The sequence below is a fragment of the Triticum aestivum genome, chromosome 1A, assembly GCF_018294505.1.
Source record: "Triticum aestivum cultivar Chinese Spring chromosome 1A, IWGSC CS RefSeq v2.1, whole genome shotgun sequence".
NCBI lineage: Eukaryota > Viridiplantae > Streptophyta > Magnoliopsida > Poales > Poaceae > Triticum > Triticum aestivum.
In genome coordinates, this window is record NC_057794.1 from 61,976,902 (window position 1) to 61,988,918 (window position 12,017).

The 12,017-nt window shown below is 47.1% G+C and overlaps 1 protein-coding gene across 1 annotated transcript; it reads right to left on the reverse strand.

Moving 5' to 3' along the window:
- Nucleotides 1-9,149: 9,149 nt before the first annotated feature.
- Nucleotides 9,150-11,778, reverse strand: LOC123190219 (geraniol 8-hydroxylase). The gene is made up of 2 exons (XM_044602824.1): nt 10,843-11,778; nt 9,150-10,028 (listed from the first exon to the last, which is right to left on the reverse strand). Exons 1-2 carry the CDS (start codon nt 11,722-11,724, stop codon nt 9,420-9,422), a joined length of 1,491 nt encoding a protein of 496 aa, XP_044458759.1. The 5' UTR covers nt 11,725-11,778; the 3' UTR covers nt 9,150-9,419.
- Between the last annotated feature and the right edge of the window lie 239 nt (nt 11,779-12,017).

Genomic DNA, 12,017 nt, shown 5'->3' on the forward strand with positions numbered 1-12,017 from the left:
AACAGAGAGAATTGGGAGACCCGAACGGATGCAAGTTTTGAAAAACATGCAGATGAAATGCACATGATGACATGGCAAGGATCAACATGCAAGCGAATGACATGGCAACGACGGCGAATAACTAGAAGACACCAGGCGCATGGCCTCAGGACATTACAGTCAGGTGGCTACTACAAAGCCCGGTCGTTGTGGGACAAAGCTGAGCAAGACCTGCTTGCTAAAGGGGTCGAACCAGTGACATTGAACTGGCCAGATTGTTGAAGGACTTGGTTCTTTAGGGTTGGTGGAACTTTGGACCCAGAAACAGGGGAGTGTCGTTGGACGGACGAGCAACTTGAAATACCCATCAAGAAGCTTCAGCAATATATTAGGGCAGCGCAGGAAGGGACGTTCATTACCGACAGAGAGAAGGACGAGCTGACAGAGGCCCTCGGAAATCCTGAGCACCCTGGATGAACACGAGGCACACCAGGCCCCATTCCATGGGTGGCTGGGTTTCCAGACAGTGGTGGTTACAGAAGCCGAGAAAGAAAGAGGAAAACGGAAGTGAGCGAAATGCAGAATCTCAATGCAAGAATAGCAAAGCTAGAGGAACTTGCAGCTACCGGCCAACCATCTCAGTGGCACGAAGATCCTTGCTTCGACGCTGCCCCATAAGCTACCCCACCATCTCAGTGGAGAAGCAGCGTCGCTTCCACGGAGCTCGTTTAGCCTGATTTCACGGCTCCTTGCTACCCGGTGGATACTATCACAGAGGCTCAACGTTGCGACATAATGACAAAATGCCAGAACCTGACTTTGAAGGAGGCTGTGGACTCTATTGTACCTCCTCAAGCTGACGAAACTTTTCATTATTGTCCGATTCCACATGGCTATGTTGTTGTGACGGTGGATGAAATAATGGAGGGATTTGAGGAACTGGAGCTTGACTACCCTACACGTGAAGGGGAAAATCATCTGGTTTATGCTTTGAGGAGTACCTGTCTATGGAGGAAGGAGTACATCAAGCTTCCAAACTGGACGCCTCCTCCTCCTCCTCCGGCAAGTCAGGGAACTCCGCCTCCTCCTCCTCCTCCTCCGATGAGTGATCAGGGCACTCTGCCTCATCCTCTGCCTCCTCCGGCATGTGATGGCACTTCGCCTCCTCCGGCGCGTTAGTGCACTCCGCCTCCTCCTCCGCCTCCTCTGGCTTGTCAGCGGACTCCATCGCGTCAGCAATGGTGGACGAGAGACACCGTCGCTCCGGTGGCTAGTAGTACAAGCAAAGTCGGAAAGCAATTCAAATATGGTCCATGTCTCAAGGCTCCGGCAAAGTTACCATACGAGAGGACCGATGAGGAAACCAAGGACATCTGTGCTGCCCAAGTGAGGGACCATTTTGCACGGAAACCTCAACCTCCGAAGGAAACGGTAGATCCGGTGAAAGTGAAGCGCATTCTGGATGCCCTGAAGCGACCACCATCGCCTCCGCCAGATTCCAACGATGTCCGCTGTCTTAAAAAGACATATGAAGATGTGCGGCGGTCGGGAAGTACTTCTAGTGATACATGGTTTGCACAATGAAGAAGTGGGAAACAAATTCGCCAGCTCGGCGAACAGGCGAACCAATTGTGCCCCCTGCTCAAGGTGTCTAGCGATATCGTCGCTAATCATCCGGGGCTAGTGCCCGGTACCAATCTTGCTGATTACCTGGGCGATGATGTAGAGTTTGAAATGTTAGAGGTGGTAGAGATCTTCAAATACGAGTACGGGAAGCCTCTTGATATGTCTCCAACGTATCTATAATTTTTTATTGTTCCATGCAATTATATTATCTGTTTTGGATGTTTAATGGGATTTAATATACCTTTTTATATTATTTTTGAGACTAACCTACTAATCAAAGGCCCAGTGCAAATTGTTGTTTTTTGCCTATTTCAGTGTTTCGCAGAAAAGGAATATCAAACGGAATCCAAACAGAATGAAACCTTCGGGGGAGTTATTTTTGGAACAAATGTGATCTAGGAGACTTGGAGTGGACGTCAAGAAAGAAGCGAGGAGGCCACAAGGCAGGAGGGCGCACACAGGGGGGTACGCGTGCCCCCCACCCTCGTGGGCCCCTCGCAGGTCCACCGGCATACTTCTTCCTCCTATATATACCCATATACCCCAAAAACATCCAGGAGCACCACGAAACCCTATTTCCACCGCCGCAACCTTCTGTACCCGTGAGATCCCATCTTGGGGCCTTTTTCGGCGCTCCGCCGAAGGGGGAATCGATCACGGAGGGCTTCTACATCAACACCATAGCCTCTCCGATGATGTGTGAGTAGTTTACCACAGACCTTCGGGTCCATAGTTATTAGCTAGATGGCTTCTTCTCTCTCTTTGGATCTCAATACAAAGTTCTCCTCGATTCTCTTGGAGATCTATTCGATGTAATTCTTTTTGCGGTGTGTTTGTCGAGATCCGATGAATTGTGGGTTCATGATCAAGATTATCTATGAAGAATATTTGATTCTTCTCTGAAATCTTTTATGCAGGATTTAAATATCTTTGCAAGTCTCTTCGAATTATCAGTTTGGTTTGGCCTACTAGATTGATCGTTCTTGCAATGGGAGAAGTGCTTAGCTTTGGGTTCAATCTTGCGGTGTCCTTTCCCCAGTGACAGCAGGGGCAACAAGGCACATATTGTATTGTTGCCATCGAGGATAAAAAGATGGGATTTATATCATATTGCTTGAGTTTATCCCTCTACATCATGTCATCTTGCCTAATGCGTTACTCTGTTCTTATGAACTTAATACTCTAGATGCATGCTGGATAGCGGTCGATGTGTGAAGTAATAGTAGTAGATGTAGAATCGTTTCGGTCTACTTGTCGCGGACGTGATGCCTATATACATGATCATGCCTAGATATTCTCATAAGTATTCGCTTTTTTATCAATTGCTCGACAGTAATTTGTTCACCCACCGTAGAATTTGCTATCTTGAGAGAAGCCACTAGTGAACCTATGGCCCCCGGGTCTATCTTCCATCATATTATTTTCATATCAATTTGCTATTTCTATTACCGTTTATTTTGCGATCTTTATTTTCCAATCTATATCATAAAAATACCAAAAATATTTATCTTATTATCTCTATAAGATCTCACTTTCGTAAGTGACCGTGAAGGGATTGACAACCCCTTTATCGCGTTGGTTGCAAGGTTTTTGTTTGTTTGTGCAGGTACTAGTTGACTTGTGTGTTACCTCCTACTGGATTGATACCTTGGTTCTCAAAAACTGAGGGAAATACTTACATTATTGTGCTGCATCACCCTTTCCTTTTCAAGGGAAAACCAATGCATGCGCAAGAGGTAGTACCTCTCATCAAACCTGATCATCCTCCTCTAACAATGATGATGCGAAGATTGCATGAAGGTACATGGAAACCTGCAGCAAGTCTGGGAAGGATACTTTGATGCTGGGAATTAAAGAGGAGCACGACCTTGTTGGAACTGAGGTGATGCCGGTTGAGTTTGTGGAGTTATTCCAGTTATACAATCAAGCAGCCCTCGACAAACAACTCATGACCTCCTGCTGTCTGTAAGTATTACTTCTGTAATTAAGTCTCTGTAGCTCAGCTCTTTCATTGCATATATATATAATTATCCTCACTATATTATGCAGATTGAAGATCGTCGAATGCAAAAAAGCACAAATCTATGACATTGGGTTCATTAACCCAAATACCATAAATGAATGGTCGATTAAAAACAGAGTCAAAGATATTGAGGACAACTTGCTACAATCCTTACTTCGAAATCAAAACAAAGGAAAAATACTCTTTCCTTACAACTTCAAGTGAGTGTTACTGTCTTGTGTCGGTTTCGCTTACTCGATGTTATAGTAATGTAATTCATGAGTTATGCATGCGTGCGTAGCTTCCACTTTATTCTGCTAGAGATTAAGCTTGACGGGGAGTAGTAACTGTCTTAGACTCGAGACGAAAAGATCCCCAGGACTATCCGAACATGACTGAAATGCTCCTGAAGTAAGTTCAATCGATCATTATCGCACCATATCGGCAACTTTGTTCATTTCCTGATATCAAGTAATTATTTTATTTTTCCGGCAGGGTTTGGAAAGAGTTCACCGGAATGGTTCTGGGACTGCCGAGGGAGCTGTGATTTACACACCCGAAAGTAAGTAGTACTAGTTAGTTTCGCGCATCTCCCATTGATTCTAGTTTCATCAATACCATTTATCATGCTTGATTATCAATTTGATTGAACTCGATTTCTCGTAAACTGCTTGTGGCAGGAAGGCGGGAATAATTTATGTGGATACTATGCTTGCGAGTTCATCTACAACACGACCTCTCAGGGAGGCTACTCTGAAAAACAATATGAAGTATGTAAACAATAATATTCACAATTCTATTTTATTGTCATCATTTGTGTTGAGTTTCATTCATATATATATATATATTTATTAAGCCCCTTCTTTAAATTAGATTTGGCAGATGCGGGATGAACTCCTACCACATGATCGCATATGAGCAATTCAAGAGGAATTGGCAGGATTCTTTCTTGACCATGTCATAAATGAGAAGGGAGAATACCATTTGGAAATTGATATGGACTTTAAATGTTAGGGATTGTAAGAGATGTTATATTGTATATATGTAGTAGCGTCGGATAGATATATGAAAACTCGTTGTTCGACCAATCTCTCGGAGAAAGAGAGGTCACTTCTCTTTGTATATGTTCATGACGATCTTGTGTAATTAATGGTTTCTTCATTTGCTTACTAGCTAGCGTGTCGAGTTCTCTCTATATGTATAGTAGCTAGCGTCGACCAAGCACGTAGATAAAGAGATGTCACTTTTCTCTATTAGCTAGCTAACATAATATGAAACCCCTAAATTAACCCTCCAAAACCCCTAAACCCCACCCCCCTTCAAAAAACCAAAAACCCTAGCATCCACGATCTGCTGACACGTGCTGCCTTTTGGTCCCGGTTGGTGTTACCAACCTGGACTAAAGGTCCTCCTGCCTGTGCGCCCCACAGCAGCCACGTGGAGCCCCTTCTGTCCCGGTTCGTAAGCGAACCGAGACTAAAGATTTTACGCTTTAGTTCCGACCCTTTTGTCCTGGTTCCAGAACTGGGACTAAAGGCCTATTGAACCGGGACTAGTTCCCTGTTTTCTACTAGTGTGTTCTAAAATTCTCCTCTGTTGTAGCAGGAGCAAAGAGGACTACTACAACTGGATTTAAAGTCTTTTGTTGCCATTATCAATTGCGCCTTTGACGGGGCGGCGCCTATGGTCGTGACTACGTCCCTTCTCGTGCCTTTCCTGCCTCTCCTCTATTCCCTCCCATGGCCACAACAGAAGTGTCGTGGACAGTAGTGATGACGCGAATGTTGACTGGAGTTATTGCCGACGAGTAGTTGTCGATATAGCCAATGTTGATGCCCATATAGTTGATCATGCACTAGCCACAGCCCACAGTGGACGTGGTCGTTGTAATCGATGTAGCCGCGCATAAACGGACGCATCAAAAAATATGTGATGACAAAACTACAGTCATGGACAATGCACATTGTGAATGTTAGAGAGTGTCATCAGCAATAGGAGCATCAGTTTTGTCAGAATCAAAGAAAACCCATCGAGCACACAACACTTTTGTCAGGACCATATGGCCGTGTAGGATGTCATCACTAAAGCGACGCTATATCGATGCAATCATGTCATTTTAGACGACGTGATCAATGCTGTTGTCCTAATGCCGTCTCAGTTACACATCTTACAGTTATACAATTAGAGGACATTAGAGATTTCCAGCTTATGATATACTGTATGAACGATCTGCATTGATATGTCATCATCATAAGGGTCATCTTCAAACAGCGCATCATCTATGATACTGTGCCGTATATGATGAAAAATTACCTTAGGTTGTACACCGGCCTATGGCGTGGATGATGCCGTGGAGATCGCTTCTCGTTGATGGCCTTGCGATTTTCTTTTTGTTGGATGCGAATTAGTCGTAGAGATTCAGCACGGTGTGAGTTGGCTCGATGCAGGAGGCGTCGATGAAGATGCATCGTGCACGGCTGGTTCGGCTGATACGTCGTGTGGCGTCGGTGAGGATGCACGTCATGTCTGGCTGTTGCGTGGCGTACTCCAGCGAATCTAAGCATGATGGATCGTGAACGGTGTACGCGGACGGGTGAGTGGAGCTGCAGCATAGAGTCCCTTGGCGGGTCTGCGGCTTCCTTGTATGATGAAGCTTCTCATTGCTCACGTGCCTACCCACATGCAAGGATTGCGTACGTGAGGTTAAGGTGGTTGCAGTCCTGTAGAAGATACTGATGTTTGCAGGCCAGGTGTGTGGCCGCAGAAGATCCGTTGCTTGTTGTTGATTTCATGGATTCGGATGGGCGTAGGTGCATGACTCGAGGTGTGGATCGTATTCGCTTCAGGTATAGAGTATTTTTGTTTTTTGTGTGTGTCAGATTTTGAATCTCTATTCCTAATGTCTTAATTGGTAGAATAGCCCTCATGATTTGCCAAAGAATAATTAAATATTGCAAAGGGATTGTATTCGCTTCAGGTATAGAGTATTTTGTTTTTTGTGTGTGTCATGATTTACTATGGACAATTAAATAATGGACTAGCGTAATTAAATATTTTATTGTTGTGTTCGTTTGTATGCCTTTAAACCCAAAACCTATATGTGACATGTTCTAAAATTCCCCTCAGTTATAGCAGGAGCAAAGCGGACTACCGCGACTGGATTTAAAGTCTTTTGTTGCCACTATCAATTGCGCATTTGATGGGGCGGCGCCTATCGTCGTGACTACGTCCCCTTCTCGTGTCTTTCCTGTCTCTCCTCTATTCCCTCCCATGCAGTGGCGGAGCTTGAAAGAAAATTTTGGGTGGGCCAAAGTGTTTTTTTTTCTAATTCTGAATCTTACAAGGTGGAGTCAGCAGATTCTGAATCATAAGCACATACAGAGATATGAGAGGATGGGGAATTGGAGACGTTGTGCCTCTATGTACGGTGCGAGCATGAGACGAGAGGGGATGGGCCTACTGTGTGTTGCGTGGGCTGGGCTAGGAACTAGGAACACACACATAGGTAAAAGAATTTGGTGAAATTTCTGGGCGGGCCATGGCCCTGTTTAGCCCCAACAGAGCTCCGCCCCTGCTCCCATGGCCACAACAGAAGTGTCGTGAACGATAGTGATGACGCGAATGTTGACTGGAGTTGTTGCCGACAAGTAGTCGTCGACATTGCCAATGTTGATGCCGGTATAGTTGATCATGCAGTAGCCATAGTCGATGTGATCGTTGTAGTCGATGTAGCTGCACATAGACAGATGTGTCAAAAAATGTGTGATGACATAACTACAGTCGTGGACGATGCACCTTGCGGATGTCAGAGAGTGTCATCAGCGAAAAGACCATCAATTTTGTAAGAACAGGAGAAAACTCATTGAGCACACATCAATTTTGTCAGAACCGTATGGCCGTGTAGGAGGTCATCACTAAAGCGGCGTCATATCAACGCAATCATGTCATCGTAGATGACGTGCACGTGATCAATGCTGTTGTCGTGATGCTGTCTCAGTTACACATCTTACAGTTATATAATTAGAGGACGCAGCTGGAGATTTCCAGCTTATGAACGATCTGCATTGATATGTCATCACCACAAGGGGTCATCTTCAAACAGCGCATCATCTATGATACCGTGCCGTATATGATGAAAAATTACCTTAGGTTGTACACCGGCCTATGGCGTGGATGATGCCGTGGAGATCGCTTCTCGTTGATGGCCTTGACAACGATTTTCTTTTTGTTGGATGCGAATTAGTCGTAGAGATTCAGCACGGTGTGAGTTGGCTCGATGCAGGAGGCGTCGATGAAGATGCATCGTGCACGGCTGGTTCGGTTAGGGTGTGTTTGGTTGCTGTCGGCCAGGATGCACGTCATGTCCTGCTGTTGCGTGGCGTACTCGAGCGAACCTAAGCGTGATGGAGTCGTGTACGGTGTACGTGGACGGCTGATTGGAGCTGCAGCGTGGAGTCCCTTGGCGAGGCTGCAACTTCCTTCTATGATGAATATGATGAAGCCTGTACATGGACCGGCGGCAGCGCACGCCTGGCTTCTCATTGGGCCACATGCGATTGCGTACGTGAGGTTAAGGTGGTTGCAGTCCTGTAGAAGATCCCGATGTCCGGAGGCCAGCCTGTGTGGCCGTAGAAGATCCGTTGCTTGCAGTTGGTTTCATGGATTCTGGTGGGCGTAGGTGCATGACTCGAGGTGTGGATAGTGACTCGCTTCAGGTTTGAACAACATAAGAGTATTTGTCGGGCGCCTTAAACTGTTTGAAACGTCTGGCACGTCCGGCGTTTCTCATATTCAGTCTAAAGGCGGTGCGGATATGGGATGACTTGGGTGCATTCGCCACGTTGGATTGATCCAGCTTGTCCCACACATACCCGATGAACTACATGTGCTTCATCCAATGATTATCTTTTACATAGTGTTGCATTGGTTGTATGGTTTTGAGATTTCAGATATGAGTGACGTAGGTGTAGAAACCAACAAATGAGACGTGCCCGGTCAGTGATCGCGGACGCGCCCGGCGTGTCCTTGGGCATTTGAGGACCTGGATTTGCTATCTCTGGTTATAGATGCTCTAGTGCAATACTCTATTTGTTTACAAATATAAGATGTTTTACAATTTTAATATAAACTATATACATTTTAAAATAAATGAATAAATACACTAAAATGTATTTATATACATTTGATTTATTAACAGTTAGTACATATATTTATGAACGAAGGGAGTAGGTGTGAATGGGGTGTCGTATTGTGTCGGCCAGCTGTATGAACTTGGTCGTGCCCGCTCGACTCGGACTAGCACCGGCACAGGATGGCGCTGTTGAGCCGTGTTCCGAATGCAAGCCGCTCACACATAGTCTTCCGCCACCACTGATGGGTAGAGGCGGTCGCAATTTTCTCTATGCAGGCCTTGTTCGATTAATCCTAATCAACTCAAGAGGATTAGAGGGTATTGAGAGGAATTTTAACTTGCAGGAAATGTAACCTCCTTAATCCACATTAAGCTCATTCAATCAACTCCTAGCTGAATATTAATTAATCATGCACAACACTGTAACATGCTGGTCGTAGTGGGGTATTGTATGATACAAGTTCATGATACTATCTCCATACTACATAGTATCATAGAATGATATTGTAGGTAAACTTATTTATTGTTATGCATGACAAATAGTGGCACATTGTTTAATATGATATGGTGTCATATTATGATACTCAATCCTTCTTTCTTCATTCAATTTTATGTCACCTCATCTGAACTACTTAGTTGGCGGGCATTATACTTTATATGATACTCTCACTGTGACCGGCCTTACAATATTTTCTTAGGTACAACGCGTAGCGGGACAGCCATGGACAACACCAGTCCAAACTGCTCTGTCATATCTACAGGAGCAGCATCTTCTTCTCCCGGCAATGTCCAATCAAAGTGATAGAGCATTGAGCCGAGTATAAGTGGCACCATCTTACTCGAGAGCTGCAGCCCAGGACAGATCCGCTTCCCGGCGCTGAATGCGATCAGCTCAAAATCTGCACCGAAGAACTCTATCTCCCTATGCAGGAACCTTTCCGGCAAGAACCTGTTGGGCTCATCCCATACCTTGGCATTTCTGCATATCCCCCAGATGTTCACCAGGGCAGTCGTGCCCTTAGGGACGTTGTAGCCTTCTATCTCCACCGCCTCCTCGGCTAGCCCAGTGGCGAATGGCACCGGGGGATGGAGCCGTAGTGTTTCTTTGACGACGGCTTGGAGATATGGGAGGCTGCCGGTGTCGGACTCCTCCATCCATGCGCATGGTCGGGTGCCGAGGACGTTCCTGAGCTCCGCTTGGAGTTTGTGTATAGCGGGAGGGTTTTGCAATAGCTCCGACATCGCCCACTCGATTGTGGTGGGGACTGATGTTGCGCCTAGGAGTAATTCCTGAAAATGCATGCATACATGAGATCAATACATTTGTGGCAACTATTCAACATGCGATTGAATTTTTTCATGTCAACTGTTTTTAAAACAAAACATATAATATAATGTAAAAAACTAAAACTAAATAGAAAACATGAGGGGTTCTTTGGGTGGGAGTGGGGGTAGAAAACATGAGTTATAATGAATAATGAATTATAGACTCCCTAAAAGAAATGAATTACAGACACCGGTATACTTAAAGAATAAGGAAAAAAACTCAAAACAAATGACAACACTTGCACACAAATTGTATTGTTTCACAGTATGCAAGCACACATAGTTGTGTATATTCGGACAGCAGTGTGATTTCCATAATGATTCCTTTTATCTCATGTATGGTATCATCTCCTGCGCACATACACTAGCCACACGTACAGGAACAAACATACGCCTCGCCGGAAAAAAAAAGAACGTGCATACGCACACGTGCGTGCACACACATATACTACTACTACATACGACACGCACGACGCCGTGCACACAAATCCACACACAATACACAGATCAGGCACACATATTGACCTATATACTACATAAAAACGAAAAGGAAAATAAAGCAAGAAAAAGCAACCACGCACAAAAAGGGAAAAAAGAGTGACTGGGCTGACAAAACATTTCATAATAGCAAAATCGATAAAATAATATTTCTGTAGCTCCTTTTTCCGTTGCATAATGCATGTATTTGACTCCTTTTAGGATAAAACTTTGGCCAATTATAACATGTTTTTTTAGAGAGAAACTATAACATATGCTAAGGTCGTGTGTGCATGCTTACCATCAATAGACCTCGGATGGACTCCTGGTTCATCACCCATCCGTCCTCGTCTCGCACGTCGCCGTCCATGTCAAGCAACACATCCAACAGATCGTTCCTGCGCGCATCGCCGTCCGCCCGGCTGAGCTTCCGCCGCTCGATCTGCTCGTCGATGAGCGTATACAGCCACGCGAGCACCTTCCCCGCCTTGCGCCGGATACCCTGCAGGTCGAGGGCCGCGAGCGCCGGGAAGAAATCAGACACGTTGGGCAGGCCGGACAGCACGGCCGCCTCTTCCGCCACGTCCGTCAGCTCCGACACCACGGCCGGATCTAGCTTCTCCGAGAACATCCCGCGGCACAGCACGTTCACCATGGCCACGAACGCCTCGCGAGCCACATCGACCGGGGCGCCTCCGGCCGCGGACAAGCGCCGCACCAGCTCGCGCGCCTCCTCCTCCCGCACCGCCCGGTGCTCGTCGAGCGGCCGGGGGCCGAGGAGCGCGGCCCTGGAGTGCTGCCTGAAGGCGCGCCACTTGCCGCGCGGCGGGAGCGCGACCATGGAGTTGGCGTCGTGGTCCATGACGCGCCAGGCGTCCAGGCCACGGCGAGCGGCCATGCTGGCGTTCTTTTTCTGCAGGACCTCGCGGGCGGCCTCCGGCGAGGTGGCCACGACGGCTGGGACAGTGCCGAGGCGGACGAACATGAGCGGGCCGTGGATGTCGGCGAGGCTGGCGAAGGAACGGTGAGGGTGCTCGCCGATGTCGAGGAGGTTACCGAGGAGCGGGAGTGGCCTGGGGCCGGGCGGGAGGCGTCGGCGCGCGTCGGCCAGTGGTTGTAGCGCGTAGGCCGCGAGCAGAGTGAGTGGGAGCGATGCCGCGCACACGAGGGACAAGTCAGCCATCTCTTGCTTCCGGGCGGACCAGTTTTCCGGCTTTGCTGCGACAGAGAGCGCAACCTCACCGGTCCATTTATAGTGTCCCAGAGACCCAGACACGATTTCGCTAAACCGAGCGTCCGCGCCTCGACCGCTCGTTGCCAGCATATCGCACGGCCCACGAGCGCCAAGTGTTTCCTCGTCGGGGCAAGACGCAGTTCTCTCACGCGTATCCGACAAAACCCAGAGCCACGCCCCGCGCCTTATCCCCAGCGCGATGCCCTGCCTCCAACAGCGCCCCTTTAGCCGCCGCCGCCGTC

Excerpts from the sequence above, each read along its gene's own strand:
- LOC123190219 (XM_044602824.1), bottom strand. The coding sequence starts at position 11,724 with ATGGCTGACTTGTCCCTCGTGTGCGCGGCATCGCTCCCACTCACTCTG. Across the intron at positions 10,029-10,842 it reads CCATCCGAGGTCTATTGATG|GAATTACTCCTAGGCGCAAC; the intron begins GTAAGCATGCAC and ends ATGCATTTTCAG.